At 41.3% G+C, this 22,486-nt stretch overlaps 1 protein-coding gene across 1 annotated transcript in view; it reads right to left on the minus strand.

Annotated features, from left to right (window-relative positions):
• The window catches only part of HIBCH (3-hydroxyisobutyryl-CoA hydrolase), an 84,844-nt gene that overhangs the window by 15,990 nt on the left and 46,368 nt on the right, over nucleotides 1-22,486 (minus strand). Inside the window, exons 7-10 of the mRNA XM_065413454.1 lie at nucleotides 16,379-16,524; nucleotides 12,619-12,705; nucleotides 10,117-10,175; nucleotides 8,095-8,176 (exon numbers count right to left, since the gene is read on the minus strand). Coding sequence (XP_065269526.1) covers nucleotides 8,095-8,176; nucleotides 10,117-10,175; nucleotides 12,619-12,705; nucleotides 16,379-16,524 — 374 coding nt within the window. The remainder of the gene's footprint in view (nucleotides 1-8,094; nucleotides 8,177-10,116; nucleotides 10,176-12,618; nucleotides 12,706-16,378; nucleotides 16,525-22,486) is intronic.

The raw sequence follows: 22,486 nt of genomic DNA on the forward strand, positions 1-22,486 counted from the left end.
ATGATGGTCCCTTCTGGCCTCAAAGTCTATGAGAATCTTTGTCAAGGATGAAAGCTTTCATTTTAAAAGGATAGAACAGCTTAAAGGTTCTGCTGCTCCTCTTCCTCTCCTGTGCTGCTCTTCCTCCCTGAACGCTGCCCTGTCTGTCCGTCTGTCAATGCTCCTCCTCCCACCTATTCAGCAGTCACAGGCTGCAGGGGAGGAAGAAGTGGTGGTGCTGAGGCTACACCTCCTTTTTCCACCCTGCAGAAGGGCACTGCAAGTGGGCAGAATGGCTTCCTGTTCCAGGTTCTTAACTGCTCCACTCTACAGCCAGTGCTTGGAGAAGGAGGAAACGCAAAGAAGGCCAGAAGGTAGGTAAGTGGGTGCCTATAACAATCCAGGAGAGGGGAAGGGGGAGTACTGACCTGGAAGCAGTGTAAGAGGAAGCGATGGAAGGGAGGGGGAAGGACAGAGCATGCACACGTGCAGAAACCTAACCACTACTGTTAAGTGTCAAGACAAATGAATGTATTGATAATGTCATACCCCTCACCCTACCCCCACCGCACAAATGCAGACGTAAACCTTGTGAGTGCATGGAGGGGTTTGTGTGTAGTCAAAAGGGCAAGTGGTGGGTGCATGGCTGTCTGTGTGGGTTGGGTGGGTGGGTGTACACGTGTGTTGAGAGGTGTGCGTGTAAGAGTGGCTGAGGCAGGGGGTGACTATCGGTGTTTCAGTGGCAGAATGTTGCGGGCAGATGAAGAGACATGTAAGTGTCTACAAGTATCAAGGGGGAGGTTGCAAGGGACAGAGCAGGAAAGAAAGAGGAAGGATGGAAGAACATGGAGGAAAAAACCCAAGGGGAGGTAAGGAACATAGGGAAAGAAAAGGATACAGGGGAAAAAAGAAGAGAAGGAAAAATCAGTCTGAAGTGAAATTTAATATTGAAAAAGGCAGAGGGCAACTAATTCTAGAAGCTGAAGAAGGATAAAGGAAAGAGAAGGAATTCCAGAAGAAAGGGATATCATTAGGTCAGATTCTGACTCATGCTAGGGCTACTTTGCTTTGTCCCCTGACAGAAAGACAACCTCCAAGCTGGCTTAACCAGCTTCCTGGGGCTGACGCCAGCACGGGGAACCGTCTAGGTGGTGTAGGGCCAACTTAGCTGGGCGTATGCCACCCCTTCTGAGCCCCAACTAAGGCACGGCCAGGGCAACAGAAGTGCACCCAGGGAACTGGAATGGCCCTTGGCCAGCTGGGCAAAACTACTGGAGAAGGGGCCAAACACCTGGCCCCCATGCCCAGTGTCCTATTCACTTTTCTGCTTCTAATATGTAAAAATGCTATTCTGGGTTAGGAGATTTTTATGGCTCCCTCTGTACCTTGTACAATTAGTCACTTGGGGCCTAATCCAATACCCACTGAAGTCAATGGAAGCTTTTGCTGGATGCAGGATCTGGCCCATGGCAATTAAGGCATGCAGACATACAGGTGGAGTGATACAAAAAGCTGTGTCAATAGATATTTTTATAATTATAATTATAGGTGTTTATAAACACCTAAAACACTTGAAAAAAGTTTCCTATAACATGTAGCACATGTAGAATCCTTAATATGATGAGGTAGGGTGATGTAAAGGTTTCATGAACAGTCATTTGGGATGACCGTCATAACTCACTCATAAGTAATGTGGTCATCCTAAGTTCAGGCCAGTAAACCTTTTAGATCACACCATCATGTACTCCCTATTTAGAATATGTAAACTCTCCGGTAAGTTAATGTCCAGCAGGTTTTTGGTCTATACGTTTGCACGTACTGTAAACTACTTCAACAATTCTGATCCAGACTGAATCAGCTGTGGTTTAAAGAGAAAGAGACTGATTTTCACATACAAATAACTATAATCAGCTATGCTTTCCTGACTTGTCTGCTGTCTTCAGCTGAGTTTTTCAGTAAAAACATTAATTACACAATTTAAGCACAGAAATATCTGCTAAACTTAATACAGATATTTTTTTACTAAAAAAATTCAAACCTGGTTTTGTACCTTTTTTTAAAAATACAGTTTGGGAATTTAGGTCAACAATGACATTATTAAATTATTATGAAATATTATACAGCTCTTATAAATTATAAACTATACTGCTCTTTGTACCAGGAACACACTGCCTTGTCTCACTAGATGTTAGCCTGTGTTCATATCCTGAATATAAGGTTTCAGCTTTTTCGACTATTTTTGAAGACCACTTGAGCCAATTTTCAGTCTAAAAGAGAAATAAGTTTGAGCTACTAATTTAGATCCAGTAAACATAAGAGTCATAATGATTAAATGTCTTTTAGGCACAAATTTTCAATTAAATAACTATGCTGTTCTGTTGTATTTAACAAAAAAATGTACTGTAAATTTCTTAATAGCGAAGATGACAATGACTGACACTTATATAGTCCTTTCATCTACAGAATCCCAAAGCATTTTACAAACTATGGTACTGTGATAGGGTCTCTAGCCCACACTGGCACTAAGAGGGTTAATGAGAGCTTCAGAACTCAATTAACCTACCTGTTGGCACCTGAACAGGTGTTAAGAAGGTTGGTTAGAAGGGTCACCTGGAAAGGAGTCAAGTTTCCTTAAAAAGACAGAATGGTCAGCTAGTGATAGACCCAGAAAAGATGAGGCTGGGAGTTCCTGCACTGTGGGAATGGTTTGATAGAAGAAAGAAGCAGAGGTATCTGGGAAGCCTCCAGAAGGACTCGCATTCAAGCCTGGGTAGGGTGGAAGTGGGTTAAGTTTGTACTTTTGGTTTGGAAGAATCCTGTAAGTTATGAAGTATGAAACCTCTGAGGGTATATCTACACTGCAATTAGACACCCGTGGCTACCTCAGCCTGTCAACAGGCCTTTCCTACAGCTCCTTCCCAGGCCAGCTGGCTTGAGCTTGGGCTGCAGCAGGGCTGTTTAACTGCAGTATAGACTTCTGGGCTCAGGCTGCAGCCTGAGTTCTGGGACGCCCACCCCAGGTCCTAGAGCCTGGAAGTCTACGCTGCAGTTAAATAACCCTACCGTCCAAGCCCTGCGAACCCAAGTCAGCTGGTACAGGCCAGCCATGGGTATCTAATTGCAGTGTAGATATACCCTGAGAGTCTAAGAAAAATACACAGTGGGCCCAAGAAGGAGCTGTAGGAAAGGCCTGTTGACAGGCTGAGGTAGGAAGACGTTCAGGGAAGGTAGCACAGGATGGGTTTGAATAGATAAACCTTGTCTTTTCAGTATAGGGTCCCTGGGCTGACACCCAGAGAAGTGGGAGAGCCTAAGTTCCCCTACCACTCACCAGTGAGTGAACTTTCTCCTTGTATAAGGGGATGAGGACTCGTGAAAGCCCTGGGGACAAGAAGATGTAAGGACCAGGGGACCCAGAGTCAAGGGCTGAAAACCTGATGTAAAGTTGCTGGACTTTTTGTTACCCTGGAAGGGGTGGAACTAAAATGTGACCTGGCTGGAGGGCCAAGTCATGAGAAAAGAGACCCGCACAGGACCAGACTGAACATCGGCAGGAGGCACACCATGCTACAGCGGAAAGAGCGGCTACATGCAGCCACAAGGGGAGCACACCAGCAGTGACGCCACCCTTCCACAGGTAGCAGTTCTGCAAACACTTAATACAAGTAAAGTTACCCATGTGCATAAGTGCTTGCAACACAAGGCTCTATTTTATATCATCTGTACAGCCCGACATATGGGAGAATGAAGTGCCATCATGTACAGGGTGAAGTGAGACTACACTGGTTATCAGTTCACAACACTAGACATAAGAGTTTAGGTCAGGAAGTGAAAAAGAGCAGCGTATCCAAATGATACAAAAAGGGCAATCTGAGCTATGCAGAACTGATTACCCAAACTGGAATCTGGCCAGGATACTGGGGTTATGATATTGCTTGGTATTTTTTAAGTGTGTGTGCTTTTAACAAGCAAAATGTAAATGAACATCTTCTAAAGCTAATACCTTTTTTTTTTTTTTTTTTTAATAAGGGACTGAGAGTCATTTCTGCAGACTAGAAATGAAGTAGGAATTTTGAGAAGCCAGCTCAGGAGAATGCATCATTGCACCAGCTTTCCAACCACTGTCCCAGCAGCTGACATGTCCATTGTTTCTTCCTTTTGTTTGGCTCTTCTTACCTTTCTAACCTGCCTTTCACTGGTTACCAGGTAACTATGGCTGAATTGCTGTGAATGTATATTGAGATGTGATTGCTGTCTTAGTTTTTGTTTTTAAAGTATGGTTTCTCACTGTCCCACTTCCAGTATTTTAAAGGAGGAAGGAAAGCAACAATTATTGAAACTTTTAAGTTTCCACAGAACTCATTAACAAGCAGCCAAGAGGAGGCACCAGGGTAAAAAGATTACATACAAATGGGATTCAGTTTGCCAAAAGTAATTAATATATCAAGTAAACTAGAGGCGGCTATTGCTGTTGGTGACAATTTCACTCTAAAACCTCTCACCCCTTAACCCTGTAGACAAACTTTCTATTCTTCAACAACATGGTAGTGGCAATATAATTTTCTCCACCATACATCACCACTGTGCCACCATTCTGACCTGGAAATATCACCCTCCTTGAGGAAAAAATGATCATATGCACGTTCAATCCTTGGCCTCTGAGTTGAGTCTGCCAGTTAAGGTACCAGTTAATGGCAACAGCAATGGTATTTTTGTAAGATGTCTATAATACACTGCCTAGGGAGGTTGTGGAATCTCCATCTCTGGAGATATTTAAGAGTAGGTTAGATAAATGTCTATCCGGGATGGTCTAGACAGTATTTGGTCCTGCCATGAGGGCAGGAGACTGGACTCGATGACCTCTCGAGGTCCCTTCCTGTCCTAGAATCTATGAACACTTAGAAATTGACTCATTTCACGCAGGCCACCAAATAGCCATCAGATGTTAATGACTTTTGGTCATAATTTCCCTGGGCTGGATTTGAATGACTCTATAGCTTATTACCAATTCCCTGAGCTATTCAGTCTTTCAAAATCTCTTATTTCTGACCCAGGAGTGACACTGGACTCTACTGCCTGTAACCTCAGAAGCCCCAAGGCCAGTCATGTTAACAAGAGGCTTTCATACTGGAGTTAGTCTAAAACAGGGGAGATCACATATTTCAGTTAAAAAAGCAGTCTTTTTTTTTTTTAAATAACTTTTGTTTTAATCCAAGAGAATGGGTAACTAACTATATCTGTAAACCCATAGCAGTGGAAAATAAATGGCAGAATGCATGGGATGCCTCCTTAAACCTCTAAGCAGCACGCTAGTTAGTTGAATTCAAAATAGGTTCAGATAATTTACACTGGATTCAGTCTACAGCCAGGAACTTATAAACATCAGGAATGTTTTTCAAAAGGATCAAATTAATGTTTTATTTGTGAATCATTTCATCATTCTTCCTTTTGCAACAAATAATATTTATTCTATAATTCTCTTACATCTTTGAATTTTGCAGTTAAAGTGACACCACAATTGGAAATCTAGGCAATTTAAACAAACAAACAAAAAAAGGTTAAAAGTAGTTTCAGGTATTATATGGATCCCTGAGTTCCCTCTAGGGAATGCTTGTGGTCTTATAATCATTTTCCTATTGTTAAAAATGTTTCTTGTTCCTGTGGCTGTGTGAAAGACTGACAAAAGCAAAAGGGGAAAGAAAGGCCCTGATCCTCTGGACACTTACTAGTGGGCATAGGGTTTCTACTGTAATTCAATTGAAATAAAGGGATTATTCACAGTAATAAACACTAAATCTTATAAAGTATTTGCAGGATTCATAGGTTTCAAGGCCAGAAGGGACCATCATAATCACCTACTCTGAACTGCTGTATAACACAGGCTATAGACCATCACCCAGTAACTACTGTATCAAGCCTGAGGAACAAGAATCAGCCATTAACCAACCATAGAGGGGAAACACTATCATCTACTATATATCAAGTGCTATTAAATGCACAAACAAATTGAAGAAAGAGAGGGAAAAAATTCTTTTTAAAGGCACAGGGCCTTTGTTTACTAGTACATAGGCTCTTCTTGAAGACAGCTGACGCTGCATCAGTTAACCTCAAAAATGTGAAACGCATGTAATCTCCACAACCATAAGGACTGAGAATTTAAATTTTGGCTTTAAATAGGTCAGATTGTGCAGCAAGGGGGTGAATTCTGCAGCAAATCTGGTAGTTATGGGATCGTGGAATTAGGGTGACCAGACAGCAAATGTGAAAAATCGGGACGGGGGTGGGGGGGTAATAGGAGTCTATATAAGAAAAAGACCCAAAAATCGGGACTGTCCCTATAAAATCAAGACATCTGGTCACCCTATGTGGAATATACAGGGCCTGGAGAGTGACTATATGCCAATAAGAAAGCACTTCTAGTCTTTATAATGTGAACTGTATTTTGAACACAGAAAATGTTGTAACATCCTCAATACACTATGTTCTCTATCAAACAATTCCACTAGATTTCATTATTTTATAGTGCCATAACTATACGTTTAGAAAAAGCCATCATTAAATAATCCTTGATGGTCTGTCAGCCTCCACAAAAGTTAATTTTATCATCAGCAAGTTAAACAGAGTTCTACAATGATATTGTAAAAGGGGTTTACAATATCCTATTGCAGTTCAACAGATTATAAATACAACTGAGTGGGTTGAGCTATTTTAGGTATCTATTTTATATGGCCCCACCACCATAGTATCTGAGCACCTCATAATCTTTACTGTAGTTCTCCTCACAACATCCCTGAGAGATAGGGGAAAAATCTATGTTCTCATTTTACAGATGGGGAAATGAGGCCTAGGGAGACAGGAAGTCTGTGGTGGAGCAGGGAACTGAACCCCAATCTCCTGAGTCCCAGCTACTGCCCTAACCATTAGACCAACAATCCTCCTTCACAGGAGCCACATAAAAGTGAAGTATTAAGTTTCCCCTTTTGTTTAATGTTGTGTTGTAAAATAGATTAAACTTTTTCTTTTAAATACTGAGCATAACGCTCGCTATGCAGGTGGCTTCTAAAATTCCCTTTTTTAGAGAGATGTTTCTCAATTCACATTTTTCTGTGAAGATTGTCAATATAATCTGTGAAAATGCAAAAATATTACCATGGTCAACATTTTGACTGTCCACAAAAACCCTAGACTGGCCAAATGCTTATTGGTTACAACCCATGAGGCTGCTAAAAAATAATTTATAGATTCCAAGGCCAGAAGGGACCAGTGTGATCTTCTAGTCTGACCTCATTGATTACAGACAATTACATCTGTTACCTCAGGTACATTCTTTGATAATTTTAAGACATTTATTTCCAGTCTGCCTCAGAGAGTTAATGATACTGTCATAATATGTCTTATATACTGTAGGTTCAAGGGAGGGTGAGAGGAATACATGTTATACATTTGTACAAGAGCAGCATTTCTGCCCTTAGCTATAATCCTGCATTAGTATCAAAGTTTTCCTTGAGAAATGCCTGAGTTCTACCCAATATTAAGCAATATTTGAGTAGACCCTGGAACAGTTTTTCCACAGGTCAGCAAAGTAAATCCACTTTGAGAGTAATAAAGGATGGAAAATTCAAAGATTCCATATGACTAAATAAACACATGAAAAAGATTACTTTTTTCTGAGTACTGGAGTCTGAAGTGTGCCACTGAATTAATTTGGAAAACACTGAGTTTGGCACATTTTTTACATATCATTCCAGAGCAACAAAAGGAAAAGTACAAAGAGAACCTCCATTACCACCAAACCTTTTATGACCAGAGAGGAGGTGTATATATGGTCAGGAGTAGATATGAAGTAAAATTTGTGCAGAGTAAAACTGTTTTACAATAAATATGAAGACTTAGGTTGTGATCCTACAGTTACATGTGTGGGTAGTCCTACTGACTAAGTCCTAAAGAACTAAGAATTGGATCTTAAGGGCCTGAGCCTGCTATCACACCAGCTTTACACCAATGTAATTCCACTGACCTTAATGCAGTTGCTCAAGACTTACACAAGTTTCAGTGATATCAGAATCAATCCTTAAGACTTAATTATTAAGGTAAAAATATATAACTAAACATTACCTCTAGCTGCTTAAGAGCAAAAGGAGAACCATCCTGCTTCAAATTTTGAATGATTTCCTCCATGCTGTTTGCTGAAAACAAACTAAAAAAAACAAAAAAAAAACAAGAAAAGCCTCATATGACCTAAATGTATTATCTGATTTCACCCTTCTTCCTGCCTGTGAAGTAATGAGAACTCACAGACATTAAAAACAGAATAGCTTAACTAGATCATCAGACTGATTCTCTACACTATCTCATCTCAATTATTGCAACATCCTTTTCCCTGGCCTTGATAAATAAAATCTTGCTTTACACATATCCATTCAGAATGCAGCTGCAAAGGTAATTTACTTAGTCCATCATTTTGACCATCTCACCCTCTCTTTGCATCCCTCCACGGGCTCCCTCACTTTATCATAACAAATATAAGTTACTCATCTTCATTTTCAAGGCCCTTTATGATCCATCATCTCTCATTCAGTGCTGAAAGGACAGCTCCCGCCTCCAATCACCCACTTGTAAAATTTTCAAATAAGCACCTTTGTGCTTCCCTGCACACTTGGGAGAAGCTACCTGTAAACATCCACAAAACTAACTACAATAGAACCTCAGAGTTACAAACACCTTGGGAATGGAGGTGATTCGTAACTCTGAAATGTCTGTAACTCTGAACAAAACATTATGGTGGTTCTTTCAAAAGTTTACAACTGAACATGGACTTAATACAGCTTTGAAACTACTATGCAGGAGAAAAATGCTGCTTTTAACCATCTTAATTTAAATTAAACAAGTACAGAAACAGTTTCCTTACCCTGTCAAATCTTTTTTTAAACTTTCCCCCCTTTTTTTTAGTAGTTTACGTTTAACACAGTACAGTTCTGTACAATATTTGCTTTTTTTTTTTTTTTTTTTTGTCTCCACTGCCTGATCGTGTACTTTAGTTCCAAATGAGGGGTGTGGTTGACCGGTCAGTTCATAACTCTGAGGTTCTACTGTAATTAACTTCCTTCAAAACCCTCCTTAAAACTCTCCCTTTTTGTGAAGCCTACAAAACACTTGACAACTGCTATCATACTGACCAATGCTGTCTCATTGTTTCCGTGCACTCCCCCATCAGTCTGTACGTAACCATCTGTTGTCTCTTCTCTTATACTTAGATTGTAAACTCTTTCGGGCAGGGACTCTCTTTTTATTCTGTGTTTGTGTGGTACCAAGTGCAGTGGGGCCATGGTCTATGATTGGGGCTCCTAGGTGCTATGCTAATACAAATAATAAACAACAATATAGTCTCTCCTGCTTTGTTCAGACTACTTTTATATACTGATGAGGTTTCCTCCATTTCCCTTTCAAGACTATTTCACATTCAAATAAACCTCGGTTGGGAATACTGATATTAATTCTAAAACTTCTACTTTTGTTTTATCTATGTATTTATAATCCCTATGGTATCAATTTTATTCTGACTGCTGTTTACACTCATAAAATATCTGTAAAGAACTATATCATCTCAGTTGTTCAAGCTATCCATATATTATTATCTCAGCTTCTCCTCATAAATCTATCCTACTAGGCTTAGTTTTTTGTTGGTGGTGTTCCCTCGCTTCCATCCATCAACCTCTTTTTGGTACTCAGCTGCACAAAACTGGTCACAGATGTAGCTTCATCTCAATACCCAAAGAATTACACACATATTCTGTCCTTTGCCCCCCAAAATCCTAAATTCCAATTTTCAAGTGTCTTTGTTTTAATGTGTTATAGGGCAGTTATGTACAAGAGTGACAAACTGACAAATAAGGGATTTAATGACTATAGCAACATTTATCAAAAGTTACTTTTCTCACTGAACCAGCCAAGAACACCTGTAATATGTAGAAGACCATAGGTAAGTAATAAGTCCTACTAGGTCAAGAACCCTACAAAAACAGATGTTAAAAAAGGCTAGAGCCTGGTCTGTTATTACATAACCTGTTAAATCCAGTAAACATTAATATTAATGCAAATCTTCCACACAAGAGGTAAGAGGAAAGAATGATAGAGTACCTGTTAATCTTGTCCATATGTTCATCAAGTACGAACTGCTTCTCTTGATCAATTTTGCACTATTTAAAAGAAAATACATCTTTCACTTGGTTCTGTCTCAGCCTATTTGAAAACTTTAAAAGCCCATCACTGGTCCTGAAATACTATATTGATTTGCACTACAGAAAAGCCTTCGCAGATAGCTCAGTTAATGCTGATTACTATGTTTAATCAAACAGTATTTTACAGTACATACAAACTTGTCATTGTGTGTTGAACATTTTAAAGTTTTTATCTCACAGTGTTAGCTACGAGCTATAATAAGCTCAAAGATGTTTTGTCAATATTTGTCAGTAACAGATACAGAGAGAGCTGATTTATATACACTTTCAGAGTTCTCTGAGGAACAGTAAGGAAAGGAAAATAAAGCTGTAATATGAGAGATGTGTAGCTTTCTTAAACATTTTTGTACAATGGTTATTTCCATTTTAATATTAGAGATCCATATCTAACAGGAAGGTATGTACAGATTTTCTTTTAATATATGTCCATTTATGGGGTGGGTGGGAAGGGGGAAGCAGCAGCAACTGTTAGCTGCTGTGTTTTTTAGGTGATTTTTTTTAAAGAAACTTAGTACTATGGAATTTATTGGCTGATCCCAATTAGTTTTATTTTCTCTTTAAGTCTTAAGAATAAAACTTCTCTCCTCTTTTGTGCTTGCTTGGTTGTTTTGATTTACAGTATTAATGTCGGGACATCTTCTGAACTTGTAAGATAATGAGGTATGCTTACATCAATAAATATACAATCTTGTATGAGGATAACACCTTACCAGCAACAATACATTATTTATAACCCATCCAATCTTCATAGAAGTACCAGGGCCTCTTTCTACTTTTTCTAGTCTTTTTGTTTATATTTATAAAATGTTTACACATATACAATTAGAAGACATGATCATTTTGCATTAATTGATTCGCATTAACTGCTGGTATTGACTGACTGCCAGCAGCTGGGACTGCATGATGTGATGTGTTAGAACTGGAGCTCATGACAAATGTTTTAGACCTGCTAGCCTAGGGGGCTTAGGATACAAACTGATGTTTCACTGACACTAGCTGCAGCTCAAACAGGTTCCTTGTCACTTCTATTCCAATGACGGTGAAGGTGAAGCTTCCATTCCTTTAACTGTCAGCTTGCACTGTACTTTATAGTAACATATTCTCTCTCTTGGCTTATAGTTTCCATTTTATCAAAGATATTCAGTGGTGTTAGATACATTAATGTATTCCAATTATTTTTCCACTATATGCGTATACAAGAACCTAACAATTCTAACTGGGAAATAGTGGATACCAATCTCATTCTAAAAGCAAACAATATATGGGATGAAGGAACAAAATTAAGTCTCTGTTAGCACCAGGGCTTTTTTTCTTTGGGAAGAAGTACCGTGAGCTTATTAGAGTGGCTGTATGGCTATTATAAAACTGAATGCAAATTATCGAAAACCTTTTGATACATGCATGCAACGTGTTACAAGGAAATCTGACATTTTCTAGCTGTTTGATATGAAGTTAAATTCACCCCCAGAAATCTTGACTGACACTCTCAGAGAGAATTATGAATTTGCGCTTTGGAAAATAAGTAATCTTTCTCTGAAAATGTAAAACTAGCAATATTTAGTTGCTTTAATTTAAAGCATTGCTTTCATGTTCCAAATGCATTTCACTAGAGCCTAGCAAGAGCCTGATCCTGTTAACATACACTATGCTTGGTAGTATTTGCCAAAAGGGACATCATTAATCACTGAAGTCTGGGCTCAAAATTTAGACTCTGCAGATGACTTTAAAGAAAATAAGGATGAAATTCACATTAAGTCAGAGTAAAATGGTTTCATGCACGTAAAATAGGAATGGCATAGGTGGAAAGGCAAAACCCACCCCAAACTGAGGGATATGGCATGGCATTAAAATGAATGGGGAGTCCCTCACAATTTCTAGTTTGGTCTTTAGGCTGCAATAGCAGTTTCTGTGTCACGTGATGGGATGTCAGAGCCACTGAATCCACGTAATTCCATGGCCACTCCCCCTGCACCCAGTGCCTCCCTCAGTGCTAGTCTCATTCTGTCAGTGGCTGTCCCCGGGTGCTGAACATCAAAATTGAAAAGCAATGAATAGTAATACCTAGCACTTAGAGATTTACGTGTTCAGCACTACTGTGCCAGTGGATGAGAACCACCAAATAAAACTGATCAGTCTAACTTCATTGTCCAAATCGAAAGAAATGCAAAAGGTAGTGAAAAGTAAATTAGATTTTTTAAATTCTTTCAGTTTTAATCACTTATTTAGTGTTAATATATAAATTATTAACATCTTGTAGTAGTGTGTAGAGGCTGGGAATCCATTCTGCAGGGTGCTATACAAACATACAGCAAATGATGGTTATGTAAATAAGAAGATTATTATTTAACTTGATAGTTGCCTGTTTAATAAAGTTCGAGATTGTAGCTAGCCAGCAGATTACCTTCATGTGATATGAGTTCAGTACATCGGCAACATTTTCTTTAGAAGGAGATTTTAGAGCTATCAAATCTTCCTCTAGTGCAGGCAGCTACCAAAAAAAAAAAAAAAAAAAAAAAAGGTAAATTAAAATAATAGGGGACTAAAATGTATTTCCAGCTAGATTGTTATTTTAACAGTTATGGATTAAAGACTCTTGGCCTGATTTAAAGAGGTGATAAGCAGATAATGGGAGCAGCAGATGCTCAGCACTTCTGAAAATTGAGCAGTCTGGATTGAATTACACCTTTGGGGATCAGTACAGAGGGCCTTTTCCTAAGCAGAACCTCTGTGTGGTGGAGCAGAGAGCCACCCATACCCCCACCCATCATGAAAGAGTTAAAGAATTGCTGTGGTCGCAATCAGCCCCAAACTGCTGCATCTGTGCAGCTTCTCAGGCCTGGGGATGAGCCCTTAAAAGGGAAAAACTCAGCCCAGCTGGGGGTGGTGCTCTGAAACAAGCAGATCTAGAGTTCTCAGACCAGAGACCTAGGCTATGTGTTAAAGAACAGGGAGCACCACCATCCTGAGCCCATGGAGAAAAGAAGATGGGCTGGTTTTGTTGTTGAAACTCCAGGTTCTAACTTTTGGCTTTTAGCTGCATAGGAGGATGGGAACTGAGATTTTCTGTGGAGCCTGAAAGTCTGCTTCCCCTCCTCTTCATGAGGAAGGGGGCCTCCTACCTTGAGAGTCTAAAAGCTATTTTCTTCTCTGTTTGGGCTATTTTTACAACCCCCTGGAAGGAGGTGCACTTGCTATGATGTGCAGCTGGAGGGCTATACTTCAGACCACAGGACTGCTGTTGCTCACAGAACAACATATGAGGTAAGGGAGGTGCGCAGCTCCACCTTAAGGCATAACCTTTTACACACTGAGAACTGTGGCTGAAGCAGGCAAACAATAACTCTCAGAGCTTGAGAGGTTACTGGGAGTCCTGATGTGGTGCTATACTTAAATATAGTGTAGTGTTTCATAGCCTAGGCACCTACCTAACTCTGACCATGCAAATGAGAAGGCAGAGTCGAGGCCTTGCACCCTCCTGATACGCTTCAGAAAAGATACTGTCAGTAGCTGAACTAGCCCTATGGTGTCCTTGTCCCTGAGTGCAAAGCATATCACTGTGAAGAGGTGGGGAGGAAGAGCGTATAGGGAAAGCTGGTTATTTTCTCTTGCCCACTTACCCATCCATGCAAGGGATAGGCACAATCTCATGCTATGACTTTACCAAATGAGTTGATGATTTAGATCTCTTCCCCAGCCAATTTTTAAGGCCCCCAACCCTGCAAACACTCAGGGATCTAACTTGCACATTAATAATTTCCATTGGCTTCACTGGAATTGTTAATGTGTGAGAAGATAATCAGCTATGTAAAGTGTCTGTGGGATCTAGACCTATATATGTTACTGGGAAAGAGAGCTATAGATACAGTATTGACTGTGACTTGATTTCTTCCCTGTGTTTTTGACCATCTAACAGCTCATCTCCAAGTGGGATTTGGAGTCAGTGGCTGCCTTAACTGCTGTCACCTAGAATCATACTTGGGCTTGGAATAGTTCTTGATTGGTTGCACATACGCAAGTGTTAGTAGATTCTTTTAATACATGTTTCTAGTAAATTGAAGTTTTCACAACTGGCTACCACAATCCAGTGCTGAACGTAACTCAGTTACTTTCAGTAGCAAAATATCAATTTAATGTTTTGTATATAAGAACAGAAGCCTAATACGTGCTAAGCACCCAATTACCACTGGCTTCATTGGGAGCTGACAATGCTCAATGCCTCCTGTGAGCCAGGCTGCTTGAGTTGTGTGTTTCTGGACCATGAGATCTGCCTGAGTTAGAGAGGAGTACAGGATAACTATCTGTACTGATTTGTAACAAGGGAATAATTTGTTGAGGCAAAGAAGATTACATCAGAGATATGGTACTGGAGATATTACCAAAAATACAGAATATCTTAAGGATCTGATTTAAAGGGCCATCAAAATGTTGCTGATAAAATTTGTACATATGAAGCAAGTCACTGCATTCAAGTGTTCGGTTGTGCACATAAATGACTTGTTTTGGTGTTCACAGATGCATGGACACTTTGTGCCTAGGAGGGACTTGAAAAATATGTCCCACTGTGACCCTAAAAACTCCTTGATGCCAACTGGCAAAGGGTTCACTGTTCAGTAACAGCAAAGCTTGATTAAACTCACTACCGTAACCCTTTGCTGTCATTATTTATCTATTAAAAAAAGTTGTGAGATCTTAACTGAAAGGTAGGATCATGGTGGTCATTAATATTATTATAGAATGTATATGCTGATTATATTTTATGATTACATACTGAAAAATGTCCTTAGTTTTCTATTAAGGTGTCACTCCCCAGCAGAGGTGAAAAACTGTTTTTGCCAGACAAAGGCATGTATTTTCAGATCTTTGCTTAGGTTAAGCACTGTAAAGCCAACACCATGGAAGTCCTAGTTACATGTGACAATAAACAGGAAAAACAGAAGTTGGAAAACAGCTTAGGGTGCAGGGAAAGAGGTGGCTAGGGGCTGTGTGCGGGCAGGGGGTAGCTCAGGGTGCAGGGAGGGGGGTGGCTAGGGGCTGTGTGCGGGCAGGGGGTAGCTCAGGGTGCAGGGAGAGAGGTATTAGGGACTGTGTGCTGGGAGGACTCCCCTGTGGTCCCTGTTCCTGGAGGGGTCTGCCAGCCATGGAGGCGGGTCCTCCTACTCAGGTGGGCTCTTACCGGCTGCCTCTCTCTGAGCAAAGGGGGCTGGGAGCTGAGAAGCAGCTTCAACCTGGGGCACGAGCAGGAGAGGAGGGAACGCTGCAGTTGCCTGCTCCATGGCACCAGCCAGAGCAGCAGCTGCCCTGCACTGCCCAGGGGGAAGTGGGGGGATGACTCGGGGGGGGTGCTGCCCCCGGGACTGCCTTGACCTTGTGCTGCAGTTTGGGGGGGAGGCAATGCCCTCCATGTCCCCAACTGTGCCCACCACAGGCTCAGGACTTCAGCCCCACGGGGGGCGCCAGGAATTGGGGCTTCAGCCCAGCTGGGGCCATGGACCCCTGGGTTGAGAATCGCTGCTTTAGGTGAGAAAGTACTTTAAGATGTGTGTAACAGCTGAAGTCCTTGTCTAGAGTCTAAATGTAACTATCTATTCTTTTCTTTGTAACCTGTTCTCCTTGCTCACTATCTCTTAAATAGTAATCTTTGTTGTTAAACTTGTATTGCTTTTCACTATACGCAGATTGCAGTGCTGTGTTATAAAGGACCTGATCCTGACTGTACCTATCAAGCTGTGTGTACAGTCTCTCTCTGGGGACAGCTTAGCTGGTAATTGAGAGTATCCAATGACTAGGGCTGGATACTACAGGGAAATGCTTCCGAGGAGTTTGGGGACCAGGACACACGAAGTGTTAACCTTCAAGGCAAAGTACGGGCTGGCGGAGCCCTGGGATGAGTACTTGAAGGGCTGGCAGTGTGAGGGAGCTGACATCCGGTTACCACAGGCAAGACTCCATCTCACTGAAGGCAGGACGGTAAAATGGTGATTCATGGTCCTGGACACTCCAAGAAAGTGTAATACCCATACTGCATCAATGGGGTTGAGAGGCTAAATTTAATTTTATAATTAAAAATCAGTTTAATCTGATATCTGCACAAAGAAGAAATTCAGCTTCAAGTAAATCTAACCCTATGACCTATTATCAAAGGTAACGATTGACAGATTTACCTTTTCTGATTCTACAAAGTGTGTAGCAATTCCTGCTTTTTGCAAATCTCTCCCTTTCAGTCTAAATCCTGTAAGAGCAAGGTAATAGCCAATTTTTCCTGAAAGTCTTGGCAAGAAGTAGCCTCCACCTACATCAGGGAAAAGGCCTGTAATTGAAGAAAACAGGAAAAATGTGAAGGAAAGGTCTACAAGAATTTACCGTCATACCACCCATTTAATACACAACCCACTGCACACTTTGAGCCGCCTTCCCACTATCACCTCCATGTTTCTACATAGCCCTCTAGCCTGTACCAGCCCTCTTTGACCTGGTCTGCCAGTCCTCCACCCTCTTATCTAAGTCTCTCCCTAAAGTGCACTTCTTCCACAATGCCTTCAAATTCTAGTCCTCCCTTCTGGCAAGTATTCACAACAGATAAGCCAGACATCAGTGCTCACTCCCAAGCTTTTCATAAGAACTATTTCTCTTTATATATATATATATATATATATATATATATATATATATATATATATATATAAAATCTGTAAAATACCTAGCCTGTTGTTGCTGAATTAGCACAAAGAAAAAGATAGAAATTAATGGGCAGCAGGCTTAAAACAAATAAAAGGAAGTTCTTCACACAGCGCGCCGTCAACCTGTGGAACTCCTTGCCTGAGGAGGCTGTGAAGGCTAGGACTATAACAGGATTTAAAAGAGAACTAGATAAATTCATGGAGGTTATTAGCCAGGATGGGTAAGGAATGTTGTTCCTAGCCTCTGTTTGTCAGAGGGTGGAGATGGATGGCAGGAGAGAGATCACTTGATCATTACCTGTAGGTTCACTTCCTCTGGGGCACCTTACATTGGCCACTATCAGCAGACAGGATACTGGGCTGATGGACTTTGGTCTGACCCAGTATAGCCATTCTTATGTTCTTATGTAATTTGTTGCAAATCAAAAGTGGAAGCTAATCTTTCTCTCCAACTTCATAGTTCATTGAATAATCAAAATATATTTTAATACTCTTCCCACACAGCAAATAACATTCTTTTTAAGGAAAAGTCATGAATTTTTGAGGCCTCCCTAAAATTTTAGGACCCATCAGCTTTGAGACCCCAAAGGCTAGTCCTGGGCACCTTTAGAGAAGACCACAACTAACCTGCATTTAGGGGGGGGGGAAAATCACAAAACTTTCAAAATGTAAACCAATCATGAAGCCTGAAAGTTAAAAGGCAATAGGTAGAAACTTATTTATTTAAAAAGTAAATGAGTCCAAGAATCACATTAACATTTAAGAGTTCCAAAAGGACAGATCCTTGGGCTTGTCAAAGGCAAATATATAAGTTCTGTGGTCCTCAAAAGCAACCCTTAATTTTTTTACATTTCCCATTAAATATTTACACTAATATAATTGGTCAAATATTTGATTTTTCTATCCTGTAATGTATGTTACTTTGCTTCAAAAATTATATTCACAAAGAAAATTATACTTTTGATATTTAATCCTACTTTTTTTAATTGCTAAGCTATTTGCCTGTTTACAAAATCAATTTCCAATGGCAATTGAGACAAAATTGCAGCTGGAAATATTCACAATTATTTTTCTGCTCATTAGCCAACATCGCTGACAAACTCAATGGCACTGCAAAGTTTCCTACCAATAAACCACTGTTAACGTTCACAAGCTACTGCATTCTTTAGGCAAGGAGAGCAATAACGGAGAGGATTTGCTCCAATTTTGGAACATAATTCTACAGCTGCCATGGGAGGTGGATAACGTCTCTGATAAGATCATCCTTTTCATAATGACTTCACAGTGTAATAGGGTATATTAATAAGAACTCCATGTTACAGATGATAGGCAGAAGCTCTTAAAATCTCTAAAGTGATTTCCCCTTGATTGGCTCAAGTCATGGAATTTTCATTGAATGTGAATGGGGTGCCCACTAGCCTAGTTTTGGATAACCCCCTATTAGAGGATGACTGAAATAGCCTTCCTTTCAAAGATGTGTCGCTTGGCTATTAAAATCTGCTTGGACACACAACTTGGCATGTTGTGGACTGGGGGTGCGTGCACATGTACCCGCACCCACCTCAATTGTGACTTCTTACTCAATTCATGCATGCTGCTCTCCAGCCCACAGAATGCATAGGCAAAAGAGCATTTACCATAATGTACCCTCTTCTGCTGTATTGGAGCACCATGGTGTGAATTAAATATAGTATGAGTATAACTTTGGATTTTTGGGCCTTTGAGGGACTACCAAACTCTTAGCAATAACACTTTCTGGATTTGTATACTGTACCTCTTGTATCAAGCACAACTGAATTCTAATGACTATAAGAACTTTTTGTACAATGATGAATGGGGGGGGGGGGGGGGGGGAGATAAGAGTAGATTTTATTTTCTAGCTATGGCTCAATAAATAACCTTATAATTGCAAGTTATATATGGAATCAAACTTTTTAAAACTCTATTGCAAAATGGGTTGCAAGTATTATCCAATAAAACAATTACTTACTAACACCATAGAAATCTGCAATTTTCCCAGTTATCAAGAGACTAAAATCTAGTAAATGTGAACAGTATTTGCAGGTCAAAAAAATTAAGATCACCAAATTTTTTTTTTTTTTTGTATGAATGGTCTCCCAGTTTCCCTACAAACTATAAACATACAATACTGATCAAATGTTGCTATTCTGGGGTATAGGGTGTCCACTGTCACAATAACACTGCATAACAGTGGGGGGGGAATCTCTGCCCTGTAATGGCATTGACATTACCCTGTAAAGTTATTTTCCATACTGATTTTACAGAGATGATTTTTACCTTTTTCTTTAATTAAAAGCCTTCTTTTTAAGAACCTGATTGATTTCTCGTTTTAAGATCCAAGGGGGTTTGGAACTGTATTCACCAGGAGTTGGTAAAAGGAAGGAGGGGGGAAGGGTCAAATTCTCCTTGTTTTAAGATCCAATTACAGAGTCAGAATATTGTAAATGTCAATGCCATTACAGGGCAGAAATCCCCCCCCCCCCCCTTATGTTTACTTTGTTTACAAAGTTTACTGCATCGCATAAGTAGAATGACTAGTACACAAAATAAAACCAATTTTAATATCTGGACATGTTTCTTCCCATTCAATATATACCCACAATTAAACAACTTCTTCCACACAATACCCTGCTGGGGGGGAGGGGGGGGGGGAATGGCTGGGCCTCACAGGAAATAGCTGACTAAATAGAAGTATGCCTCCTGCAATTTGAGAGCCACAAACCAATCTTCATCCTCGAGAGATGGAATGATGGAGCATCCTGAATCTGAAGCAACGTTTGTTTGTTTAGTCTCATCAGGTTTAGGATGTGACAGAGACCCCCCTTTTATCCATCTAATATTTCCTTCTCCTGGAGTAAAAGCCTTTCCCCTGGACTCCTGTGGTACCACTTCTATGGCTCCTATTTCTGTTTGTAACAGGCTTTTGTGAGAAGGGTCGTGAAGAGGGACTGGGAAGGGGGCATGGGGGATAACACATGGCACTAATTAGGAAGCCTTGGGCGATATGTCTAATGCCCATTTGTCAGCTGTCCTAGCTCTCCAGGCCCAGGAGAATGGGTCAAGTTGGTTCCTGAAGCCTACTCCTTCCTTCTGAACAGCTCTGGTGTGAATCTTCATACTCCCATTAAATCTGATGCCTCAGAGGGCAACAGGTTGATTGAAAAGGCAGAAGACAAGCTGGAGTTGATATTTTTAGGCCTTTTTGTAGGGAGCCAGTGTATAAATTCCCAGAGACCACAGTGTACCCCTTGAGGGAATGAAGCACTTCATCTAGTAGCCTCTGGTTGAAGAGCTCCATTCTATCGAAGGGCAGGTCCTTAATCGTAACCTGTACTGTACACAGGATGCCTACCTCACACCACAAGACCTGCCTTATTGTGACAGTTGTAGCCATTGACTTCTGGCCATACCAGAGGCATGTATGACCACCTACAGTGATGTTCTTGGATCATCTTCCCCTCCTCCATCTTTCATTTCATCCTTGCAATCCTGCCAGATTTTAGAAAGAAATGGGGTTACCCTCATGTGCGGGAGGATCATTACACTTGCTGAACAATGCTTGGTAGTTTGCCACCTGGCACTGCAAGGAGGCTGATGAATATGGCTTGTACCCAAACAAGTCTAACTTCTTACGGTCCTTGTTCTCGGGACTGCTTTTAATGGACTTCAGTTTTTCTTGCACACAGTGATGACCAAGAAACCCTTGTTGAGGTGAGCATAAAAGTGCCCAAAGCCTTTCTGGGGCACCTGACATGTTTTCTCCACATGCTTGAAGATGGGAGGAAGAGTGTATGGGGTTCCCCTTTGGCCATTTCTAGGATCCCTTTATTAATAAGGGAGGACAATCCTGAGTGTGACAACCCCAGCCAGGAAGTCAAAGAGCTTGTGAATCTTTTCTTGTACACCTCTACCCTGATATAACGCTGTCCTCGGGAGCCAAAAAATCTTACCACGTTATAGGTGAAACCGCGTTATATTGAACTTGCTTTGATCCGCCGGAGCGCACAGCCCCGCCCCGCCCCCCCGGAGCGCTGCTTTACCGCGTTATATCCAAATTCGTGTTATATCGGGTCATGTTATATCGGGGTAGAGGTGTATGAACCTGGTCTAAATATCCAGGGGCCCTGTACCTTGGGACAGGAGGTCCTGGAAAGTTTTGCAGTTACCTATCACTGGGGTGGGTGCTGCTGTCACTGCCTTTGCCATCCTAGGAACCCTAGTTACTGGACATGAGGGTCACTGTTGTCCATCTGTTTCCTGCTCTTGTGGGCCCACATTCAGTTCCAGCCATCAAAGCCACATTGGGTGGGGAGGGGGGAGCATGAGATCTGCATCTTGACACGAGAGGACTGTCCCACCCAGGAAGGCCAATATGGTCGTCATAGCATGCCACACAGGTCTTGGCCTGGTTGAGCCTGGCCAACCCAGTGCCACTCCCACACTGTATGGGACAACTGTTTAAATGGGGGCTCCCCAATATCCTCCGGGGATCATTCTCTGATGGCAGGGGAGAGGGATTTCTGTCCAATGCCACTGAGAAGGAATATGTTGGCCATAGTAAGGAAGAATATCTCTTCTTCAAAGTACAGTATTGGTGCCAGCACTGGGCACCATTTAATCTCTGGAGATAATATAGAGCCTGTACAATATATGCCCAGGTCCTTGCTCAGCTCCATCACTGGCATCGGTAACTAGACCAGTCACTAGCCAAGTCTCACTCTGGGACTTTCCTTCAGCACTGGAGCAGTTTAAGCTCAGTCTGACTACACAGATTTGTTTCCTGTTTATAAGTGGTTATAGCATTAATGTCTGACACACTGGTGTCATGGCAGCCAGTACAAGAGCTGGAGTTATCAGTATTGTGGCTGTCAATGCTGAGGTCCTGAACATTGCTATGTTCAGGATGTGTGGTGTCAATGTCCTCAATCACAACTTTGGCCATCCTCTGCACTTCTGCCCACTGTTCAATTCTGAAGTTTAATGAATTTTGAGAGCCAGGACTGATGATGGTTTCTCTGGCCTTGCTGTGGTCATAACAGTCGCCATTGAGTCTGAAGTGACCTGTATAGACTGCTCTTACAATTGTGGCTTGAGATGGCTGGCCATGGACTTGTGGGTCATGGCAGAGAAAGGTGCTTTGTGTGCAAGTCCATCTGGGATGTTTCTTGACAAGACAGATGGGGCAGTGACTGCATCCATCTTTGAGGACTGTTCTGACAGGCAGAGTGTGAACCCCGGGTGTTTGGATTCAGCCATGAGGTGTGACAATTGGTGCAAAGTTTGGTGCCCTACTGTACAGGGGGGTCATTGACCAATTTCTTTTTTAGGAACATCCTTTAGAAATAGATGGGAAGTGTGAAATTAAGATTTATTCACCAAATAGGGTCTTAAAACTGGCTTAGTGTCTCAGTACGGACTTGCTGTGTTCCAGCACTGAGAGGGTCACCCTCAAATGAGAGCACAAACAAGCACAGGGCCCATGCACTGCCCCCAACAGACCCTGGTATTTTAAAAATTCTAATTTCTCTCTCACACGGTGCATGTGTGTAGGGAACCGATGCGGAGCGGATA

The sequence above is a fragment of the Emys orbicularis genome, chromosome 11 (assembly GCF_028017835.1).
Source record: "Emys orbicularis isolate rEmyOrb1 chromosome 11, rEmyOrb1.hap1, whole genome shotgun sequence".
In the NCBI taxonomy this organism is placed as follows: Eukaryota; Metazoa; Chordata; order Testudines; family Emydidae; genus Emys; species Emys orbicularis.